General features: G+C 46.2%; 1 protein-coding gene across 4 annotated transcripts in view; it reads left to right on the top strand.

The window, feature by feature from the left end:
- The window catches only part of KIF6 (kinesin family member 6), a 417,257-nt gene that overhangs the window by 350,955 nt on the left and 41,340 nt on the right, over positions 1-24,962 (top strand). For all 4 annotated transcript variants that reach the window (XM_087858216.1, XM_045786292.2, XM_045786295.2 and 1 more), the window contains one exon: positions 21,267-21,317. In XM_087858216.1, the coding sequence (XP_087714342.1) occupies positions 21,267-21,317 (51 nt within the window). The remainder of the gene's footprint in view (positions 1-21,266; positions 21,318-24,962) is intronic.

Raw genomic sequence — 24,962 nt, 5'->3', positions numbered from 1 at the left:
TAGCAACATAATAAATAAATAAATAAATAAATAAATAAATAAATAAATAAATAAATAAAATCCAATCTGTCTGATATGAGAATTGCTACCCCAGCTTTCTTTTGAGGTCCATTGGCATGAAAAATGGTTTTCCATCCCTTCACTTTCAGTCTGGTGTATCTTTAGGTTCAAGATGAGTCTCTTGGAGACAGCAAATGGATGGGTCATGTCTTTTTATACAATCTGCAACCCTGTGGTGTTTTATGGGAGGATTTAGGCCATTCTCACTGAGAGTGATTATTGAGAGATATGATTTTAATGATGTCATGTTGCCTGTAATGTCTTTGTTTCTATAGATTGTAAATTTCTGTTCTGTATCACTCTTGGGGCCTTTTTACTTTTATAGAACCCCCCTTAATATCTCCTGTAGGGCTGGTTTCATGGTTATGAAATTGGTCAGTGATTGGCGATCCTGGAAGGTCCTTATCTCTCCATCAATTCTGAATGACAGCCTTGCTGGATAAAGGATCCTTGGCTGCATGTTTTTCTCTGAAAGAGCTTTGAAAATGCCCTCCCAACCCTTTCTCTCATTTCAGGTCTGTGTAGACAAGTCTGACGTAATTCCAATATTTTTGCCTCTGTATGTGAGAAATTTTTTCGCCCTGGCTTCTTTCAATACTGTATCCTTGGATCTAATATTTGCGAAATGCACTATGACATGACGTGGCTTAGGTTTGTCGTGGTTGAACTTGGGAGGGGTCCTCTCTGCCACTTGGACACAAATGCTTGTTTCTTTTGCTGGATTAGGGAAGTTCTCAGCTACAATTTGTTCAAGTTTCTGTTTTAGCTTTCTCTTCTACCATCCCATCCTCCAACTGATTATTTCGTTCTTCTGCCTCATTCACCCTGGCCGTCAGAGCATCTAGTTTTGACTGCATTTGATTCATACCATTTTTAATTTCTGCCAGTTTCGCTCTCATTTCCACCCTTAGAGATTCTGCATTTTCGTTAATATTTTTTTCAAGTCTCCACATCATCTTGACCATTGTTACTCTGAATTCCGTTTCTGATAATTTGGTTATATCCATATCCATCAGTTCTGTGGCAGAGGCCACAGACTCATTATCTTTTCTTTGCTGGGGGGGCGGGATTTCTCCTTCTCATCATTCCAATGAGGAGAGGTTGTGGGGTTGCCCAGAGCCCAAATTATTGACCAGGACCCAGGCAGTGTGCACTTGTTTTATAGGGACTTTAGGGATGTGGGCTTCTTGATTTTTCAGCCTTCCTTCTGGCAGAAGGGCCTGCCGCGCTGATACTCAGGCAACCCTGTTTGGGTAGAGTCTCCATGTCCCCTGGGAGGGGGGTTGGGGATTGGCACAATGTGAGCTGGTATTTCTGGGCTTTTGTTCTCTGGCAGGTTTCCCTGGTGGTTTTCTGTAGCTCTTCTGTCAGTCAGAGCAGCAGTGGCCGAATCCTAGCCTCTGTCTCAGAACAGAGAGATCGCAGTCCGCTCTCCACTGAGCTCCCCTGGCCTCTTTAACTCTGTTTCTGTCGGTGCTGCTAAAAACCCTGCAGCGTCCCGGGTTGTGCACTCCACAGCTGGTGTCTCAGCCCTCACTTCCAGGGCTGGCACGTCTCTGTCCTTTGTGTTTCTAACACCGCCAGCCACCCTCGCGCATGCTCCCAAGCTCCCTATTGCAGTGTGGTTCGTGCGCACTCCGGAGCGCCGGTTTTCAGTCCGGTCGCACACGCGTTCCCAGGCTCATGGTCTCGGTCTGCTCTCTCGTGGGTGCCGGTCCACGAGTCCGGCCTGCTCCCCAGTGCAGGTGGCTACTGCTTCCCGATGCCCGAGCGCAGAGGCTCCCTCCCCCTTACGTTTATCTTCCGATATCCGTGCGCGGATTCACGCCTCCCCACTTCGTACCTCAATACTCAGCGCCGGAGATGTTCATTTGTAGAGATCCAGATATATCTTCCTGCGTCTCAGGCTGATTCCGTGGGTTTTCAGGATGGTCTGGTACATATGCAGCTCTACTCAGGGGACCAGCTGAGAAAGGGGTCCCCTACTCCTCCGCCATCTTAACTCCGCCCCTGTGGGTTGCCTCTTTGTTTTGTTGACTGCTTCCTTTGCTGTGCAGAAGCTTTTTATCTTGATGAAGTCCCAAAAGTTCATTTTTGCTTTTGTTTCCGTCATGAAAAAAGTTGCTGTGGTTGATGTCAAAGAGGTTACAGCCTATGTTCTCCTCTAGGATTTTGATAGATTCCTGTCTCACATAGAGGTCTTTCATCCGTTTAGAGTTTATCTTTGTGTATGGTGTAAGAGAGTGGTCGAGTTTCATTCTTCTGTATACAGCTGTCCAAGTTTCCCAGCACCATTTATTGAAGAGACTGTCTTTTTTCCATTGGGCATTTTTTCCTGCTTTGTCAAAGATTAGTTGACCATAGCATGGAGGGTACAATTCTAGAGTCTCTATTCTGTTCCATTGATCTGTGTGTCTGTTTTTCTTCCAGTACCATGCTGTCTTGGTGATCACAACTTTGTAGTATAGCTTGAAATCCGGCAACGTGGTGCCCCCAGCTTTGTTTTCCTTTTTCAACATTTCCTTGGCAATTCAGGGTCTTTTCTGGTTCCACACAAATTTTAAGATTGTTTGTTCCAGCTCTTTGAAGAATGGCATTGGTATTTTGTTTGGGATGGCGTTGAAAGTATAGATTGCTCTGGGTAGCATAGACATTTTAACTATGTTTATTCTTCTGATCCATGAGCATGGAATGTTTTCCCATCTTTTTGTGTCTTCTTCAATGTCTTTCATCAGTGTTCTGTAAGTTTCTAGAATATAGATCCTTTACCTCTTCGGTTAGGTTTATTCTGAGACCTTTTATGGTTTTTGGTGCTACTGTAAATGGAATTGATTCCCTAATTTCTCTTTCTTCAGTCTCATTGTTCATGTATAGAAATGCAACTGATTTCTGTGCATTGATTTTGCATCCTGCCACATTACTGAATTGCTATATGAGTTCTAGTAATTTGGGTGTGGAGTCTTTTGGGTTTTCCACATAAAGTATCCTGTCATCTGCGAAGAGAGACAGTTTGACTTCTTCTTTGCCGATTTGGATACCTCTTATCCCTTTTTGTCGTCCGATTGCTGTTGCAAGGACTTCTAGTACTATGTTGAATAATAGCGGCGAGAGTGGGCATCCTTGTCGTGTTCCTGATCTTAAGGGAAAGGCTTCCAGCTTTTCCCCATTGAGAATATTTGCTGTAGGCTTTTCATAGATGGTTTTTATGAGATTGAGGAATGTACCCTCTATCCCTACACTCTGAAGGGTTTTAATCAGGAAAGGATGCTGTATGTAAGTTAATTTAATGTAAAAATAAAACTATGAGTCCACCAAAGAAAGAAGACAGGAGGCAATATCAAACAATGCTCCTTAACTATAATCTTGAAATAAATCTTACGTAGAGAACAGATTTTTTTTTTTAATTTCTAGAGGAAGGGTGCCTCAGGTGATTGTGTGTGGGTTGAATATACAGGTGTGGTGAATTATTTAGGCTGAACACAGTAAAAGCGTTTACCACAGTTTTTCCTGAGGTCGGGCACTTTGGCATTAGAAGTGAAAGAGTAGGAAATTAATGGCTTCTATGATCAGGAATATGGTGGAAACTCTAGGTCCTGTGATTGATTGATTTGACAATTATGCATCTATTAAGTTAAAGGCTATGTTGGGGGGGTGACACACAAATCCCAAGAGCCCCAGCCTTGGGGTACTTATAAGCTGATTGAGAAATAGGACAAAGAAGACTCCTAGGGTTGAGCCCCCCGGACGTTGTGTAGAGCCGCCTAGTACACCACACACTGAGGGCTTCTCCGGCTGGCTTTGCTGGCGAAGTAACAGGTCCCCACAAATCAGGGTCCCATAAAAGATTTGGAGACATTTTATCAGAGATAATCATTGAGAATACAATTTCCCCTACTATGCTCAACCCAGGAAATTCTGTGGGTTTCTTAAACAAGCCTCAGGTGATTTTATTTTAATCTCAGTCCCACTTAACAACAGCCCTTATTTTTTAGTCTGTCCCCACAGAGCAGTATTCCATCAAGTTGGCCCTGCAACCCCTCCACCCCCGCAGCCAAGGATGTCTTTCCCTGACTTCCTAAATAGCTGCTAGTTTCTACCAGGCATAGCACGGAGTGAGTAAAACAGGTCCAGGGACCCAGGCCGAGGAGGATGCATTGTTTGCATTGTTCTAAGATGAGTCCTTGGAATGGCTTGGGTCCTTCATGCCCCCAGATGGTGTCCACCTCTGCCAGCGTTGGCCAAAGTGGCATCTACCATCATAGCAGCACATCACTGCCTTCCTTCCACTGCATCGAGTGGAAGCTGATCTCCCAGCAAAAGCATTAAGGAGCTTCTGCTGTCAGAGTTTCATTTCCAAGGTGTTACCCTGAAAGGGAAACAGAGATAGCAAGAGTGATAGTAGCTTCCCCCAGCATGCAGAACGGGAGCCAAGGGGCTGGGCAATCTGGTTTCTATTAAAATCTGGTCAGTAGAAAACCAGTGGCTGCTACAGGCATTCCTATCTGCTAGGTCAGAAATCAACCTGTCCCCCAAAATACTAGACAGGCCTATAAGAAATCAGGCAGTGGACTGGCTGGAATATTTCATTTCTTCTGCCTCTCACTCTCATGGTTGGTTGGCTTGGTTGCCAGAGAATCAGCTCTGTTTGTAAGAGACTACGTTAATGGTAGGTGGGACTGGTCTTTCTCAGAGAAGCATGAAGAACAAGAAATAAAGGCTAGAGCAGATGCTGTTGGAGCCCCACCCGTATCCCCTTGTGTACCCTGTGTGTATGCTAGCACAGCCTCATCTGCTAGTACCTTCCAGTCTTCCTGAGAGCATTCCCCGGCCATCTAGAGCAGGCTAGCCAGGGAATTAACACCTCCCCAACCCTGCCCCCCTCAGGAGGCCTCAACCAATGTCTGTTGGAAGTTGGTACCTATACACCCCAACTCCCTCACCCCCAGGAGGGACAACTTGGAGATGTGGGTCCTACACTGTCCCCCAGAGGCACCCAGTGTGATTGAGCTGCATTGCCCGTCGTTGGCAGCTGGGCTGCTATTGCTCCCTTCATTGTGCTCTCCCTCCCCGTCTCACCTCCCCTCTTTCTTATCCGTTTGTCCAGGGCTCACTTCCCAAATAAGCTACTTGTCCTGGGGTCTGCTCCTGGAAGACACCACGTTAAGATAGGGGGTCCCATGACTCCAATGGTCAAGGGAAAACATAGAAAACTATGAGCCGGGTTATACAGGCTGGATCGAGGAGCACTGAAGTGGATTAGGAAACTGCAGGAAGGCTTCAGGCCCCCCCTCCCCGAGAGCTTGCTAGAAGTCCTGTCAGTATTGATGATGTCACATTGTTAGGAAGTCAGGGTGCGTGTTTGCCAGCCAGATGCTTCGCTGTTTCTTGCTGTACATGCAGGATCTTAACTCACGCATCACTCCTCTGTTGTATTGGCATAGTTGGTGAGTTCCTGAGACCCAGGTAAAAACCACCAATTGCACTAAACGCCCCTCACTGTTAAAATAACAGCCCACAGAGAGTCATTCACATTAGTCCCCTAACACGTAATCCCGCAGAAGACGGATTTCTGGGTACTGAAAATTGTTACCTCAAACACATCGTCTGCAGCAGACAATAGCCTCAGGCCCACAACAAAGTTCTCACCAAAAATTGCATGTCACCCATATTCACTCTTCACTGACACCCTGGATTATGAAGAGAAAAGATTATAGATATTCATACCCATGAAGAAGGAGTCAGATCTGTTTCCAATGACAGATCAGCATCAAAATTCTTTTGTATGAACCTGAATGGAGTCACAAGCTTCTCCCCCACAGCCCTGCCCTCCCCTCCTTGCCGCACACTCACACAAGTCCTCCAGAGCAAGATTTATTTCAAGTGGAGTCCTTTCGGGATAAGGAACAACCCTTGGATTCCTCTGTTAATGCCTTGGCCTCCTTGGGCCTCCCGATTCTGACCAAATGTAGATCAGGTGTGTTTGTGTTGGACCCCACGAAGCCTGGCCAGCATGGCCAGCACAAAGCCGTCTGCAAAATATTAGCTCCTGATATTTTTAAGAAGGGCAAAAAAGAACAAATTTAACCAGATCTCATTTCTTCAGCAGTTTGGGAGTTCGAATTGGCACCGGTTAGGAATGGAATCATCCAGGCCATATTTGAAAGACGCTGTCGTTTTCCAGTCGCATGGCCTTCTTACCTCTCGCCTGCCCTTAGAAGCCTTCCATTCTCATTCCTGGAGGGGACCCCATCAGAGGACACCCCTCCCAGTGAGTCTTGTGTACACCTGGCCTCACCAGCATGTGACAGCCCAGTAGGGCTGTGTCTCCTTTTTATTCCCAAATTACTATAGTTGAAGTCTCTACTGGCTTTCTTACTAAAAATTAGACCACTTGTCGCAAAACAAATCCCCAGACTGATCCTGAGAGGGTCTCCAAGGACGGCCTCTTGAATGCTCTGCAGTACACGTCCAGGATCCCTCATCTTCCGTGGCTTCCTCATGTTTCCGCACGCTGCAGGGGCTGCCATATGCTGGGCCTGCTGTCCTCTGATGGCGGCATTGCTGCAGGCCACTGCTCCAGCCCCAGGAACCCTGCTTCCCTGGCTACCACATTTGACTAGGTCAGGCTGACTTTTATAAGACCTTACCAAAGGCTTGGGCTAAAGGAGAGTAGCTAAAAGGAGCTAACGACTTCTTCTGGAAGAGGGGCTCTTAGAGGGCCATTACCCAGTGGCTCTGGGCCTCTGCCAGGCGTTCCAAGGAGCAGCCTGCTTTGGCCTCCAGGCCCACTGCCTCTTTACATATTCACTCTCTCTAGGTCATTGCCTTGACTCAGAGCCCTGACAAATAGTTCATAGCACTTTGTTTCCTCCACCTCTGGGCTATTCAGTCTTAAAGGACACAAGCAAGTAGCTAGTCCCAGTGGGCTGCACCCAGCCACCAGCTCCTTACCATACCTTTCTCAGTGGGGGTGCCATTGTCTGTTGAGAAGGGCAGGTCTTTACTGCACGGGACCAGATTCCGCTCACTAAATACCAGTCATGTCTTTCCCGTTATCATCATAACTATTTGGTACCTAAATGAGATTCCATTCATGTGCAAGGTGAGACCAGATTAGGCCTGGATATTTATCGCACTATGGTCTGTCCTCTGCTTCCGAAGTGCTAAAGCAAGTGCTTGGACAAGAACATGCACCCACGCCACCTGTATTAGGGTTCTCCAGAGACATGGGAGAGAGAGGAGAGAGACTGATCTATTTTTTGTTGTTGGTTTTTTAAAAATTTTTTTATTATATTATGTTAGTCACCATACGGTACAGCCCTGGTTTCTGATGTAAAGTTCGATGATTCATTAGTTGCGTATAACACCCAGTGCACCATGCAATATGTGCCCTCCTTACTACCCATCACCGGTCTATCCCATTCCCCCAGCCCCCTCCCCTCTGAAGCTCTCAGTTTGTTTCTCAGAGTCCATAGTCTCTCATGGTTCATTCTCCCTTCTGATTACCCCCCCCCTTCTTTATCCCTTTCTTCTCCTACCGATCTCCCTAGTTCTTATGTTCCATAGATGAGAGAAACCATATGATAATCGTCTTTTTCTGCTTGACTTATTTCACTTAGCATTATCTCCTCCAGTGCCGTCCACGTTGCAGCAAATGTTGAGAAATCGTTCTTTCTGATAGCTGAGTAATATTCCACTGTATATATGGACCACAACTTCTTAATCCATTCATCTGTTGAAGGGCATCTCAGCTCCTTCCATGATTTAGCTATTGTGGACAATGCTGCTATGAACATTGGGGTGCATATGGCCCTTCTCTTCACTACATCTGTATCTTGGGGTAAATACCCAGTAGTGCAATGGCTGGGTCATAGGGTAGCTCAATTTCTAACTTTTTAAGGGACCTCCACACTGTTTTCCAAAGTGGCTGTGCCAGCTTGCATTCCCACCAACAATGTGGGAGCGATCCCCTTTCTCCACATCCTCTCCAGCAATTGTTGTTTCTTACCTTGTCAATTTTTGCCATTCTAACTGGCGTAAGGTGGTATCTTAGTGTGGTTTTGATTTGAATTTCCCTGATGGCTAATGATTTTGAACATTTTTTCATGTGTCTGTTAGCCATTTATATGTCTTCATTGGAAAAGCGTCTGTTCATATCTTCTGCCCATTTTATGATTTGTTTATTTGTTTCTCGTGCATTGAGTTTGAGAAGTTCTTTAACAAAGCTGGGGGCATCACAATGCCGGATTTCGAGCTGTACTACAAAGCTGTGATCACAAAGACAGCATGGTACTGGCACAAAAACAGACACATAGACCAATGGAACAGAATAGAGAACCCAGAAATGGACCCTCGGCTCTTTGGGCAACTAATCTTTGATAAAGCAGGAAAAAACATCTGGTGGAAAAAAGACAGTCTCTTCAATAAATGGTGCTGGGAAAATTGGACAGCTACATGCAGAAGAATGAAACTTGACCACTCTCTCGCACCATACACGAAGATAAACTCCAAATGGATGAAAGACCTCGATGTGAGACAGGAATCCATCAAAATCCTAGAGGAGAACATAGGCAGAGACTGATTTATTTTAAGCAATCACTCATGTGATTGTGAGGCTTTATTTTAAGCAATCACTCATGTGATTGTGAGGCTTTCAAGTGCAAATCTACAGGCTAAGTCTGCAGGCCGGAGACCTGGGAAAGGATTGCTGTTGCAAATTGAGTCGCAAGGCATTCTGGAATTACTTCTTCCAGAGAACCTCAGTCTTTGTTCTCTTAAAGCTTTCAGCTAATTGGATGAGGCCCATCCACATTATGGAGAGTAGTTTGCTTTATTCAAACTCTGTTGATATAAATGTTAATCACGTCTAAAAGCCACATCTACACTGGTGTTTGACCAAACATCTGGACACCATACCTCAGCCAAGCTGACCCATAAAATTAGCCAGCACACAGTCTAAGCACAAACAGTACTTTCAAGGCATATGACAATCTACAGTGAGATTTAGGGGGAAAAAAACTCTCTAGCTGCGCGGGCACATAGTTCTGCTAAAGAAACACACATCCAGTGTGTGTTTCTGAACATAGAGCACCTAACTCTTACCCTGAAACGCCTGCATTTGGGTTCTCTCATTTCTAGAGCTTCCTCAAGAATAGTGGAGCTTAGCCTTATATATACACAGACCTCAAGCGGTCCATTAAATGATTAGATTATCTCAAACCTCACTGTTTGCCTTGAAGATGATATCTAGACTGTCCCATAGGAAGCAGAAGCTGCTCCTAGTTCTGAAAATTTTAACCTCCCAAGTTCAAAGAATGTGAAGTTCTGCTGTCCTGGCCCCTGTCAGTCCTCTGGGGCAGCTAAAAGCCAATACACTCCATGAGCTGAACGGAAAACAGTTTCCACTGAAATGAGAATTCTCAACAATTGCTGAACCCAGGAATATACGCTGTCCTCTCCTTTGTACAGTACAGCTGTCCGTCCATCCCCAGCCATGAGGGACCAGAGCATTTCTGTGATAAGAAAAGCCATAATTAAGGAGTAAGGCTTTATATGAAAAACAAGATGGAGTTTGCAAGTAAACTTACGAAAGGCCCTCCAGATATTAGTATATTCACCAAAACAAAACTCTAAAGCCAAGACACTAAAGAACATATAATGGCATCTAATTCATCTTCAACTTGTCATAATGGGTTGTTTATATTTAACTTCCACTTATCATTCTTTAATACCCTGACATTTTTTCAGGATCTCTCTCCCCAGAAGTTTCGACATGAAGCTTGTAAGTTATTTTTATCTTTGTGTAGTATGGCAGTTCCTTCTCTGTGTCTGTTTTTCTTCTGAGTGTTCCCTGCCTGCTTTTATTACTTGGAGCAGTGACTCCCCAGAGACACGGCACCAAAACCTGCACCATGGATCCTACTTAAACGCGTTCCAACCCCCAGTCCCCCTCCATGTCCCTTCTGATGGGTGAAAAAGGTAGTTCTCAGCCTGGGTGGACCTCCCCCTTCAACTTCCTTCATCTCTCCCAAAGCTTCACTGCAAAACCTCCCTTCCAGTTTTGCTGTCTGCTTTCCTCCTTTCTCTGGTCCTCACTCTCTTGGTTTCCTTCTTCTTCACTTATTCCCCAAATGCGCAACTGGGATAGAAATCCCTACAGAAATAGAGCCATGCACACTAGCATTTCATGTAGGCAGAGCTCAAGTTCAAGGAGGGGAAACTACATTCTCCCTGAACCATGTCATTTCTGTAAAGCATCCTCTGTAAGATGGTCGGTGAGTCTCTGCCTCTCTCTTTCTTCCCCTCTCCTCTTTGAGAATATTTAGCCATAACAGAAACAAAAAGAGGGAGAGTCCTGGTGCTATTTTTTGGAAGAAAAACAAAATAAGAGGATAAGGGTAGGAATCATCCCAGGCTCTGAAAATAGGACTATTACCATCAGCATTTCAAGCAAGCTTATTAAAAAGTCATTTACTTCCAATTACAGAAATCAATCATCTTTGTATAAGGGAATATGAAAGACCCAGTTACTAATGAAAGTAACGGTGAATTTGAGGGTGAGTAATGATCAGAAGGCAGAGGTTTAGTATGTGGTTTCTTACATTTGTAAAAAAAAAAATTCATGTTTTAATTCATCTAAAAACTAAATACAGTACCAAATCAAGCACCTTAGTGCCTGGGGTTTACTTTATATCCCTTAAGTGAGCCCTGCCTCCTACATCCACAGTTAATGAGGGGCTTGTACAAACTAGCCTCCCCTGTGAGCTAGAGGTCCTGGGAAGAAGTAGAATATAGCTGCCCCACCCACACTGGAGCAGAGGAGGCTTGAATGTCCCCAGGTACCTCTGGGAGTGTCCCCTGGGAGTATCCCCTGGGCTCCCTCTGGAGCTTCAGGATGGAAGTCAGAGGCCATGCTGCATGGACCCTCGCCTTGCCCCAGATAGCAGCCTTGGCAACCAGAGCCACATCTTCGAATGGAAAGAAGGATTGTGATCTATAGCTACTCCTCCAGGGCAGGTGTTGAAAGCTGGTTAGACCCTTCCCTTGCTGAAATAAGAACTTCCGAGCATCTAAAGTAACATCTTTTGAATGGAAGCCAACACAATCATGAGCCCTCCGCTCCCTGAGTTGTGTGGTACCTAACAATTCATGCTGGTTGCTGAGCTGAAAATTTTCCTTCTGCTTACCTACTTGTGCATTTATTTGAGCTTTTAACAAATGTACTTATTTACTTAATTCTCTGAATATGTTTATGGAATATTATCACATACTGGAATAGTGGTATCAATAAGCTCCTTAGCTTAATTAAGTGGATACAATAGCCAAATGCCTAAGCTTCAGACAGAATGTGCTAATCTCGCATGATTATTATGATTACTTGGGTAGCCAGAATGAATATCCCACAGGAGAAGAATCAGGGCTCCCAGACATGGTATAATTTGGTCATTTTTTATAAATGAGAGCATTCCCCCAAAATGTGATCATCATGGACTGTCCTGGTGATAAGAAAGGAGCTGTCTTGAAGCCCAGACTGCTGTCTGGTGTTTTCATCCTGAGCTGAAATGCTCATCAATTATGGGGCACATCCTCTTCTGCAAGATAGGGACAAGGTGATGGGGTGCTCTTGAGAAAATCCCGGTGGGAGAAAATCAAGGCAAGTTACAATGTGTTTTTCTTGAAATTATTGATATTAAAAATGAGCTGCCTTTTCCCCCCCTCTCTCAGTGAGTTGATAATGTTACCAAGTAGAAGAAAAGTCTTGAAATCTGGAGAATTGAAATGTCATGTTGGAATGAAAAGGCTTAAAAACATTTGCCTGGCATTTAGACCATTCCTGGTCTCCCACTTGGTGCCCTGTCACTGAACCTTTCTCTTTGGGGAATCCAGGAAAGGACCCATCCTCCTCCCAGGGAGGCCTGAAGACTTCTTGGGGGCCTCCCCCAGCCTAAGCTCATGGAATTCCCTTGGGTTGCTGCCGCTATTCTGGGCTTCCTCTGGCTCTCCACCTTCCACCCTTACCTTTCTTGCACATGGCCTGAGCACTACAGAGTTCTGACAATAGGCTGGAACTCCTCATCACCCCCAGCCTGGCAGTAGGACTCAGGCCGTGACCATTTTCAGTCAGCACACAGGACAGATGCTTGTCACTGTGTGGCCGGTACCCAAGCACAATTGTCAGCGTGCTGTAGGGACACCCCATTCCCTCTCAAGGAAGCAAATTACAGTAGTTTTTACATTTTAATTTCTTTTTATAAATATACGGAAATAGACTTCTACATAAATCATAAATCATGCGTACCATTTTTTTTCATCTTTCTCGACTCCTACCTCTCTTACCCAATTCATCCTCCGCCCTCAGGTGACTCGTCATAACAGCTTTATGGGGATCCATTCATGACATCTCCATGCTCAGAGACACCTGGGTGTCTCAGTAGATTGAGTGTCCAGTTGAGTGCCAGACTCTTGATTTCAGCTCAGGTCATAATCTCAGGATCGTGAGATCAAGCCCCCCATCAGGCTCTGCACTGAGTGTGGAGCCTGCTTAAGATTCTCTCTCAATTAATTAATAAATCTTAATTAATTAATTAATCTATCTTAATTAATCAATTAATCTTAATAAATAAATTTTAATTAATTTAAAATTACCTCCACGTTCATATGGCCACATACGTGTGTGTGTGTGCCATGCACACGCAGAGTTCTATGCACACGTCTATAAGGCTCTTGCCATTGTTTGATAAAACACAGCATCAGTTACGCCCTTTTCTCCCCCAGTGTCTTCTTTGCTTCCTTTTTCTCCTTTTCTGCTCTACTGAATTATTAGAATTTTGGCGTTCCTTCCCTGCACCCCTCCCCACTGCCTTTTTTCTGATCCTCTATTGATTCGGTTGCTACGGTATGTATTTATTCTTCTAGAGTTTAAAAGTAACTATTAACAATGTCTGTAGTTATTGCAAATATACCCTCCGCCCACCCACCTCCAGGGCTGTAGCTTGAACATCCCCTCACCTGATCTCCATCTTGTTATTATGGCTTCGAGTTTTAGTTTTCACACACACACACACGCACACACACGCACACACACACACACGCACACGCACACACACACACACAGTTTATATAGTCAGTAGTTAAGTATTCTCACTTATTCCTTTTTTGCTCATCACTGTTTCTTTTTCCTACATATTTCTCTGTGTTAGTCTTTCTTCTTGCTGATCGTCATCATAACCTTTTACACTTATGCAGTTCTTAGATCCCAGGCACTCTTCTAAGCACATTGCATAGGTGACTTAATTCAGTCCTCACAACAGATAGTAGTACTGACCCTGTTTTGTAGATGAGGAAACTGAGGCACAGGGCCATTCAGTAGCTTGCACAGTGGTGCACAATACGTAACCCGGCTGGTCTGCAAACTAGGGCACCTGGCTCCAGAGTCCATATACTGAACCTCTAGGCTTGGTTGCCTCTCAGTTGACCCCTTTTTGGGGAGTGGTCATCTGTGGGTGGTAAATGCTCTTAGTCCTCTTATGACAGAAAATGTCTTTATTATGCCCTTATCTATGAATAAAAGTTGGACTAGGTATAAAATTCAGGTTGACAGGTACTTCCCTCCATTGTCCCAGCACCCCTTGCTGTGGCTGAGATGTGGGTTGCTGCCTAGGGAGTTCTGCTGCAGGTCCCCTGGCAGCTGGGGACAGTAGCTCTTCTTCCCTGAAGGTCTGCAGTTGCCCATGACGTGTCCAGGTGTGGACTTGTCTTTCTTTGCACTGCTGTGTGCTCAGAGTGCACTTGCAACCCAATGGCTTAGATCTTTCTTCAGTTCTGGAAAAGCACACCTGCTGTGTGTGCAATTCTGCTTCTTCACCATGCCTACTTCCCTTCTTCTAGAACTCTTTTTTTCCCCTAAGATTGATTCACTCATTCATTTATTTGAGAGAGAGAGCATGCACATGCAAGAACAAGTGGGGGCTGAGGGAGAGGGAGAAGCAGACTCCCCGCTGAGCAGGGAGCCCAATGCTGGGCTCGATCCCAGGACACCTAGATCATGACCAGAGCCGAAGGCAGATGCTTAACTGACTGAGCAACCCAGGTGCCCCCCTTCTTCTAGAACTCTTGTCAGACACGTGAAGAGGTCTCTCAGTCTCCCCTCTGGGACTTTTAACTGCCTTTTCCCATTTTCTGTCCTCCTCTCTGTTCCATGTGTGGGGTGGGCGTGAGGTGACTTTTTCCATAGTATCTTTCCAATCACTGATTCACCTTTAAAATATGTCCAGTCCAGGGGCACCTGGGTGGCTCAGTCAGTTAAGTGTCCAACTCTTGGTTTCGGCTCAGATCACGATCTCAGGGTTGTGAGGTGGTGGAGCCTGCTTGAGATTCTCTCTCCCCTGCTCCCGCTGCCCCTCCCCCCACTAGTGCTCTAAATAAAGAAACAAACAAATAAATAAATGTCTTTTAAAAAATACGTCCAGTCTGGGGTTTGTTCCCTTTTCCCCTCTATTGTTCTTGATTTTTTGTGTCAGTGACTCTATTTTTCATTTCAAAACATCTTTCCTATCCATCTATTCTTGTTTCATTCTTATTCATACCTATTTGTTGTATGACTTCTTATTCTTTTTAAAGAAAATGAAGCCATCATTAATCTCTTTGAGTACTCTCATCATACTTACTTTGAAGTCTATCTTGGGAGCTTAGAGTGGTATGGTCTTTATGGAGGCCGCACCTCAAATTCCTACAGCTCTGCTGAGAGCCAGCAGGGGCTTCTCTCACAGACCTTCATGTTCCAGCATGGCCATCGCAGCACTGCTGGTGTTAGTGGGAGTGGGAGACCATCCAGTTGTCCTACCCTTGGGGAAGGGAAGTAAAATGTTAGGGTACACGCTATGGAATGTATGCAATAGTTAGAATCTGAGGACTAGATGCATATACAGGAAAATGGATAGATGTCAAAAACAGTGCTAGCAAGTAAATAGGGAACAGAACGAGATCTGTAGCACAGTATTTCTTTCATAGCTTAAAAATTGCACAGAAAACGTTAACATGAATTGTAAGAATATATACGATAAAAGAGTATGCATCAAACCAATCAGAATGGCCACCTATTAGAGGCATAAGGGAAGGGGAATTGGAGATGGGGCATAAGGCACGGCAATAAACACACACACACACATACACTCACACATATATACATACACACACACACACATACATACATGTGGGGCCTTCTCCATACTGACAAGGATAATGTGCTGTTAACTAAAGAGTAAGACTAATTCAACCCTTTGTGAATCTGCATCAATAAATGTCTGTATCTGTCTATCCAGAAAATTACTTTCATCTCTAATGAATTCATGTTCCAGCTATTAATTTCACTATCTTTTCTTAGCATTAGATTTATTCATACATTTTGGCATTTTTGTGGCCAGGTCCATTTTTAATGAACACATTTTATTTCTTTCTCTTTCCTTCTGTCCGTTTGTGCTCATCCCTCTCTATCTGACAGACCCTCCAGGCCCTCCCCCCCGGAAGACAGTTTGGAGTGACTGCTCTATAGCAATGTTGGGACATGGCCCTTCTGGGCAGAGCATCAGCGGGCAGCTTGGTATAGCAACCGAGAGTAGCTGAGTGTGTACCCTTCTTGCTCCTTGGGCTTACAGGGGGATGTGAACCATAGCCCTAGGTAACATCTAGCAGCACTTTTTTCCCTCAGTCCCCTTTCAGTCACAGGCGGGGTGCCAGGGGACTCTCACCCCACCCTACAGCTTCAGACCGTGTCCTGCTGCATGGTGTGCTTTTAGTCACCTTCCTGCTTCTGGACCTGGAGCCCTGCCAGCTGAAAGCTTGGGCTCCCCCGACCATTCTTCATTTCTGTCCCACTTCTGGTCTTCAGAAATCTGTCTTGAAAGCTAATCTAGCAAAGTCTCCTTAATATTCTCTTGTTTTATTTTATTCACCACAGCTATGGTGGGAAGAGGTGGGTCCTGCCTCAATCAATTTTCAAATTATCCAAACAAGTTTAGAAACAACCTGATGAAAGAGATATTAGCAAGGAAGAGATGAATGTGCCTGATTTTAAGACTTCAAAGGATTAACATACTCCAGTTTGTTGGAAATTCATCTAAGGATTGCACACATAATTTATGCCGGGCCTATTAATTCTACAAACATCCTTACAAACGGTCTTTGGGGAGTCTAACCTTTCAGTAATCACAGTCCTCTGTGTTAGAGTACAAAGAAAGTGGCATCCCACGTCACAGCTGAAATTCACACTCTGAATTCAGACCCACCTACTGGACCTTCCTTTCAAAGAGGGCGCTCAGGCAGGCGGCACAGCTCTGTGCCCTCTCCCCACACCCCAACCCTGCTACTGAAGTTTACTGATTTGACTTTCCTGAGATGCTCTAGTGGTAGAGTCAAAGAGCAGAGCAGATTCTCACTGGGGTCCAGAGGCCCTAGCAATGACCTTGGAGCCCGGACTCTCATCTTCCCCCAGCTCCACTCCTCCATTCAAGCCCTCCCTTCCAGCCCCCACCCCAAACCAGTGAATGCCTGGCCTCCTCCACCCCGTGGCCCCCACCATTGTCGCGGACTGCAAGGCCTTCCCCATCCTCCCCTTAAGACCTCTGCTCCCTTCAGAATCCACCCAAGGCTCACCATTAGTGATGGTGCTTTTCCTCATGCCACGAACCCGCCTTTCCTCCTCTAAACTTACGTCTACCCGCGATTTGACATTTAACCACTCGTCCTTCAGGCCCGTCATCTTATGACTATAGTATCTTTTCCATACGTCTGAAAGTGCCTTCTTGACTAAAACTAGTCTGGTGAGTCACATACACTGACACCTTATCCATTATCCTCCTGAGAGTCTTGAGCTATGGTAAAACAGATATTACCCCAGTTATTTTATTGTGACCCATTTTTCAAATGATAAAATGGAGGCTCGGAGACGTTAAGTAACCTGCCCTACTAGAAGCAGCAGAGCTGGGATTTGAACTTAACTCTGTAGGCCTACAAGTTTGTAATTATCTCCTAGTTTAACCAAAACGGCAAAGAGATTTGCTTCATCTCCAGGCCAACTCCCAGTGACCGGTTATAGCTGCCCAAAGTGCTGTGTCGAAGAGCCAAACCCAGGCTCAGCAGGAACGCAAACCACCCAGGAGGCAAAAGCAAGATCAGCCAGGGTTCTGGCTTTTAAAAGGAAGAACATGCGGGGGCCCTGTTTGTGGTCCCCTGCATCAGGCTCACTGTCTTGAACTAGAAGACACTTCTTAACCAGTCCGTATGTTCCACAGCACTTAGAACATAGAGTTTACAATATAGTGCGTGAGCGAGAACTATTTACTGCCTGGGAGCGATGTCAACATCCTCAGTGAGGAACGGCCTCCCGGAAATTGCGCAAGCACCCGCGGACGGCCCTGTTCTGGGGGAGTCAGAAGCCAAGCGCTCTGCTCTGCATCAGCTAAGCAGCTTTCTGTCAGTGAACAACTTCAAACTACCAGGCATGCAAAATACAATGGGACCCTTAAGGAAAGTTGTTGAATCCAAAAGACTATCATTGTAAGAAAAATAAAATAAAATAAGTGTTGCTTCTGCATGATGATAATACTTTCCATATGAACTACTTGGTACAGAAAAACTCCACACCACGCTGTCCCATGGTTACGAAGGTCGTGCGTCTCCCCTGGCGCTCCCCATGGGTGGTTGCGGGTTCCAAGTACCCTCCACCCCCTGCTAACACCCCCACTCTGGCAGTCAGTGAATCAGAACGGGAGAGAAGGTGTTTCTGGCATGGGCTGTTGTAAGTTTCTGGAGACAAAATCACTAATTACCACCATTCGCCTACAAACGGAGCCTCCCCCGCGCCCCGGCTTCCCTCCCTGACCATCTCCTGCCTCAGGCTGGGAGTTCTATTTCCGTCTCATGTCTTTTCCATACCTCAGGATGGGGATGTGTCCAGGAACCCAGGCCAAAACCAGCAAATGTATCACCAAGCTCATGACAACAAGCCGCATGCGGAGTGAATTCTGCTTCTCCCCTCAACTCCGTCCTTTGCCAAAACCCGTGGAACTGCAAGATCCAGCCGATTACAGAGACTCTTATCTTCACATGAAGAATGACTCTGTTAGAAAATGCAATTAAGTATTAGCCATAAGGCTATTTTTAGCTGCTTGTTTGGGAAGATCTCAGAAACAAAAATCTCCATGTGGTGGGCGAGGTTAGCCGAGTCACCCAAATTGAACACCCATACATGCATTTTAAACCTACCTTTCTCAAGATGAGCATTATAAAGACCCACCTGTGGTCCCCTCCGGATGGCCCATTGTTCTGGGAGTAGGTATTTCTGTTTGTGGAGTTCATAGAACCGGCAGTCCTGGTGGCAAATCCCCCTCTTTATTTATGTGAGCACCTCTTCCCAGGCTGGGGGCCGTGGAGAATCTCTAACCCTGCTTCCCCCGGGTTTGGAGAAGGGACCCCGGTCGGTCATTCCGATGGGAGCAGGAGAAATCATGCCAAACGAGACCAAGCACCTACGGCAGCAAGGCATGAAGGTGGGATGCATGCAATTAAGGAGACCTATCGCTGGGGAGGCCCGTGGTCAGGGAGACAAGCTGTCGGGACTCTCGTCGGGGAGATAGTTTCCCAAGGAGGAATGCAGGACAGTGCGTCCTCCAAAGGAGCAAGTCCCCATCCGGTCTCAGCAGGAAGGAGGTAGCCAGGCACAGAAGAGGCTCGTGGTGAAAGGCGCCTATGCCAGATACCCAGGACCCAGGCCAGGCACCACAGCGGCATTGGCTGTCCCTGCTGCGGGCATGAGAAAGCCCTTAATGACCTACTCTCCATCAAGAGCTGTGTCTAAATGGTGTGTTGCATTTGTCACAGCACTCCCTCCTTTTATTTGAAAAAGGCATGTGCTATGCTTCTTTACAATTCAATTCAGCAGTGTTGGACATAGGCTGAAATCTCATCCCAGCACAGCCCCCAGACTCCATCTTCTTTCCTCTGCCGATGTAGGCAATAAAGGTCATATTGCTCAGAGTGGGGACAAGATCCTCTCTGTGGCTGTGGCTGGCCTGGGTTTCAGCTCGTTTTCCTGTTGTCTCCAGACTGGTTCAGTTCTCACCCTTGGGCCAGATTTCCACTTCTCCACCTCTCCCCCCATCCAGTACATTCCCTAAATTCTTACCCTTCCCCACTTGGAATTAGGGTGCAGTCACTGCTTATGCCCAATCCCTGGCTTCCTCTCTGCGCACAGTCCTCTCCGGCGGGGACACATGGAAGGTAGGTGCAGGCTTGCACTCTGGCAGGAGCTGAAGGAACTGGTGACATTTAACCCAGAGACAACAAGTCCAAGTGGAGAAATCATGGCATCCTCAGATCCTCACTGCCAATGAGAGAGGATCCTTCTTCCATGCTGTTCCAGAGAACCAGCCAGGTCCAAATCTGGAAGTTACAGGGAAGCAGGTGTCAACATCACATCAGTAACTCCTTATATACAATTTAATCAGTGGAACAGCCTGGGTATATCCAAGTCATACAAGTCGCAGGGATTCCTGAATTGGGTAGGACGTGAAAGTGAATGACCTCTGCCGTCTCTCCCAGTCATAGCATTCTAGAGGTGCCCTAGAACTTTCCGTGAGTGTTGGGGTCTCTTGTGACTGCTTCATTGTCTGCTCATCTTTCGAAAACTCAGTTCAGTCATCACCTGTGAGGTGTCGAATGTACTTTATGTGAAGAAACGAATACATTAGACAAGGGAGCAGTGAAGTTCCCAGGCTTTCTCAGGGTCCCCTGGGGCCCAATTGCATCTCCCAAATGGGACACGTGATGCAGACAGCACTGACATTTTAATGACTGTGCTGAGCCCTTGGATATGAACAAACCCCTGGGAGGGGGCCTCCTTCACCCCTCCTTCCAGCACAAAATCACAGAAGTATAGTAGAGATGGGGGAGTCCTGGAGGTCACTTTGCCCCAAGTCCTACCCAGGGCAGGAGTTCTCGACCTCACACCCCCAGACTGTCACCCAGCCTCTGCTGGAACACTGTCAGGAAAGGACTCACTGCTCTGCCAGGAAATGTAGTCCAGTTTGAGACAGCTTAATCCATGTTGAGACAGTCGTGAACTGTTTCTTCCTCTTATTGAGCCCCTAGTTTGTCTTTATTCAACTTGACTTCTGCCCTCAGGGGTGGACAGAGATAAATCTGTTCTCTCATCCAAATGACAACGTTTGGATTTTTTTTTTAAGATTTTATGTATTTGAGAGAGAGAGAAAGAGAGCATGAGTGTGGTTGGGGGGTAGAGGGAGAGGGAGAAGCAGACTTCCCACTGAGCAGGGAGCCTGATGTAGGGCTCGATCCCAGGACCCTGGGATAGTGACCTGAGCCAAAAGCAGATGCTTAACTGACTGAGCCACCCAGGCGCCCCAACAACATTCAGATTTTTAGAGACAGCTATTATCTCTGAGCCTCTTCTCCCTCCAAGTCTTTCCTTCTCCACCTAAACATCTCAAATCACCTCAAATATTCCTCATCTGGCGTGGTTTTAGACCCCTGACCATTTTCTATAAATATTTTCTATTTTACTAACATTCCTTATGAGGAATAACTCCCAGAACAAATGCCAACTATGGTCTGACCACTACAGAGTACATATGCAGAGTCCACCACCATCACCTCCCTTCAGCTACACACTATACCTTTATTAATGCAACCTTGAATAATATATGTTTCATAGTAAGTGATCAACTGCTGTGTTCATATTAAGGTTATCCTCAACTAAAACCATCATCTTTTTTCCTTGACACAGTTTCATACAGCTTAAAAGAAAGAAAGTAGATTTAAAAGTGGCCCTGTAAATTATTAAAAGATCCAATCCTGCCTCCCTTTTCATTAATAATAGACAGATAGAACTACTGAAGAGATTAGGGCCCTAACAAAGGTTACAAGAAACAGACTAAGGTAACTGAACCCAAAGATGGATTGAACCCAAAGGTGAAAGGTGCATTTGCATTCCTGTGCCAAGACGCCAGCATGCCGGCCTGTTCTTCCAGCACCATCCAGCGCATGGAGGGCTCTTCTCGGAAGCTATGCCCACTTTTGTCTTCCTTACTCTACCTTGTTTTTTTGTTGTTGTGTTTTGAGGTTTTTTGGCTTGCAACATGCTTCTGAGGCAAAGGCAACTCACTAGTGGTTTTCCTTTGTGTCTTTGACAGGTCGCCTGAAGGAAGAAATCACCCAGCGGCATATGCAGCAGGTGGCTCTAGGTGGGTACAAAGCAAAGTCTGCAGGAAGAAGGTAAAGGTAATACAAGCTGTGTGGTCTTGGAAAACTAGACCCAGCTGAAAGATAATCCATCTAGGACCCTCAAGAAGGTTAAGAAATGCAAGGTTTGCAGTCAGTGCAGCTTCCTCTGGATGCCCCCTCCTCTCTGGGACCCGTTCCCCCATCCTGAGTGCTTGCTCCCAGCTGTCAGGACCTGGCACCCCACCTTCCCAGCCGCTGCCTCATCCTTCTGACCTTTCCGCCCCACACCCCAACCTAAGTTCACCCCTAGGTCCCAGCTCCTCAGGACTCTACTCTGAGCTTTCCAGTGCTACTAGTAAATAATCCTAACAGCAGCCGTGAGTGATGAAGACAGCGACTGTGTTCTGGACCACCCCTGTGCACTTCAGCGTGTGCGTGGTCTCCTTTCCACCTCGCCCCTGTCCTCAGAAGTAAGTGCATTTTTCTGGATGAGGGCGATTCAGTGACTTGCCCAGAGTCACGTGGCTAGGAAGCGTTGGAACTAGGATGTGAACCCAGGTGTCTGAGTCCACACCTGATGCTTTTCTCTCTAGCTGGCCTGGGACCAAGCACTTAGAGCACTCTGATTGAATAAGCAATTCATGTATTCCAAACGAAGGGTTCCCCTTGAGATGGCCTGGCCCCTGGAACAACCTGCAGTTAGAGAACTCCAGCACCCACGACCTCTAGAGGGGAGATGGAGGAGAGCCCCGGCGTCATAGAGATGACCCACTGAACCCCAGTAATTTGGATTATTAGGAAGGTGGGCTGTTTAGTTTCAGTAATAAGGATCACATCACATAGCCACTGGTTGCATCAGAAACATGGAAGAAGGAAGCCTGAGGCACACTGACCGGAGCTCGAGCTTCCCCCATTGGCCCTGGCACTGAAGTCAGGTCAACGTGCCAGGCCCGCCCTCCTGTTGGCAGAGATGCGGGCAGGGAGTCAGAGCTGAGATGGCCCTAAGTGGTTCTCCAGGAAGCAGCCAGGACTCCCCCGGGGCCCCGACTCATAGAGCTGGCTAGGGAAGAGCTTAAGGACCTCTGTTGGGAAGTTGGGAAGCTGTGTCAAGGTGACCCTCGAGCCTCACAAGTAGGTCACTGGGCGGGGAGTCGTCCCTAAGGACTGCCACCGGGCCCTGCATCTGAGGTCTGCCTTCTGGCCTTTTCTCCAGTCTTTACAATGCCGAGTGACTAGAAACAATGACTGGAAAACACTGGTCAATTCCTGGGGCAAGAGATGCTCCATCCCTTCTGACCCCCCCATCCCAGACAGTCCTGGGCCTTTGGGAAATGGCTGCATATCTTCTCGGTAATTCCTCTTGCTCATCTCTCTGGGAGCCTTCTCCTGAAATACAGCAGGTGTCAGCTTCAACAGGGCCCAGCTTTGCCTGAAGTAATCAGCGGACTTCAAATGGAAAACACTCTGGATGGAAGTCTAATTAAGAGCATTTGAAATACCTATTTATTTTAAAAGCATACTATTCCAATTAGAAAAGAAGTGTTAACATCTCCCAGCTGCCATTTTGAACTTAAATGCCATGTTTTTCGTCCAAACTTCTCAGGAGCTTGTCTGACAGAGCTTTGGAACCGCCGGAGCTCATGGGTCCCCTGGCGACCACATTTCAGAGTCTTCTAGTAGGAGACAGCTCTCATTGCAACAGACTGTTTATAGAGTCATTTCCTGCCTTCGCGCTCACCCTCGGGACCCAGGGCTCCGGGGAAACCCAAAGCAGCTCAGTGTATATGGTGTTCAGTATATCTTGGTGTTCTGTAGTTGGGGCTTCCAGTGGAGGAATGGGGCAATGACGACATCTGCTCTTGCCCTCCTCACTCTCTGTTCTCTTTCCTTTGTCTCCTTCTCTCTACTTCCCCTCCATTTTAAATATTTCCTTTCGGAATTGTTTCTTTCTTTTGCCTCCATGTTCCTAGGTTTCCATGAAAGTATAGGTCGAGTTGGTTGGTTGTTCTAGGAGGAAGGGGGGGATGAGCAAAGCTGAGCGGGAGAGGTTTTGTCATGTATTTTGTGTAAGAATAGGTCTGTGTGTGTATGAGTGGATGTATGCCCAAGAAAATGTGTATATAGGCAACCTCATATCTCAGAGGGGCAAAGATTTAATGGTAACGTGAGAGATTCCATGTGGAAGAGACTGAGACCCAGTGACGTGCTTGAGTCAGCTCTGCACCCATCAGAGGAGTGACCATTACCATTTCAGAAATCTGGGGAGCCATGGTAAGATACAGCTGTTAAAAATTAAATTAGAGAAGGGCGCTTAGGTGGCTCAGTTAGTTAAGCATCCAACTGTTGATTTCAGCTCAGGTCATGATCTTAAGGTCCTGGAATTGAGCCCCGTGGAGGGCTCTGTGCTTAGCCAAGAGTCTGCTCAAGATTCTCTCTCTCCCTCTCCTTCTGCCCCTCCCCCGATCCTGAAACTGCATGCACACTCACTCGCTCTCTCTCAAATAAATTTTAAAAATCTTTTAAAAAATTAAATTATAGAAACTTACAATCAAATAAATTATCTTAAAAAGCAAAGGCAACAAATACTCAAAATTTATCACTTCCTAATTACAGATCTTCCTCGACTTACAGTGGGGTTACCTCCTGATAGGTTCATCGTCAGTTGAAAATGTCATTAAGTCAAACCTGCATTTCATACACCTCACCCACAGACATGGAGCTTAGCCTCCTTTACACACTCAGAACACGTAGGTAGCCTACAGCGGGGCAAACCGTCCAACCCAAAGCCCAGTTTATAATAAAGTGTTGAGTAGCTCCTATAATGGATTGAATTCTGTACTGAAAGTCGAAAACAGCATGGTTGTGTGAGCATAGGGTGGTTGTGAGTGTGTCAAGCTTACACACAGCCTGGGAGCTGTGGCCCCTGCCACGACCCAGCACCACAAAAGCTTATCACGCTGCCCGTCGCTAGCCTGAGGAAAAATCAAAACTCAAAATGCAAAGTACAGTTCCTCCTAAATGGGCATCACTTTTGCACCATCCGAAAGCCAAAAAATCCTAAGTCGAACCATCGTAAGTTGGGGACCATCTATTATTTACTACGTGTTACTATTACCTCTGCTCTTGGGGTCATTTGCAACTACTGTGTCTTCACCGTGGAAATGCTGTCTTAGGGTGCGACACTGCGCATGTCTTCCCAATTCCACAGGCAGTGACGTCACACCAGCAGCTTGAAACCAGGAGTGGGAGTAGTTACGCCACGGACACTGACATATACTATTATAAATGGCGGCACTTTTTTTCCCCCGGAGAGCTGGTGGTATAACATGGATCACCACAGCATGGGCGTCCAGATAAGCAGCCACTGGAAGGCCAGTGCTGTGCACGTGTGTGTCCTTATGAAGACTCCTCCTCTTCCTGGCTGAATATCTGGATGATGGTTTCTCTTCATTTACTCCCTACCTGGGGAACCCTGGTCCTTTAGAAAGTGAGTGGACAGGGAAACCAGAGAAGACAGACGTGGGGCAGGAGAAACGTTGGGCCCAGGGGGGCACTTGATGTAACAGCCAGAGTCTTGGGTCCTTTAAGAGAAACATCAACGATCAGTTCTATGAATATCATCAACAGACAAATGTTCCTTTGGTCTTAGAGGAAGGCCTATTCCC

This window comes from Ursus americanus, chromosome 32 (assembly GCF_024610735.1).
Source record: "Ursus americanus isolate L20-20 chromosome 32, mUrsAme1.1.p, whole genome shotgun sequence".
Taxonomy (NCBI): Eukaryota; Metazoa; Chordata; class Mammalia; order Carnivora; family Ursidae; genus Ursus; species Ursus americanus.
The sequence above is the reverse complement of the archived record's forward strand: the minus strand, read 5'-3'. Positions and strand labels throughout refer to the sequence as shown.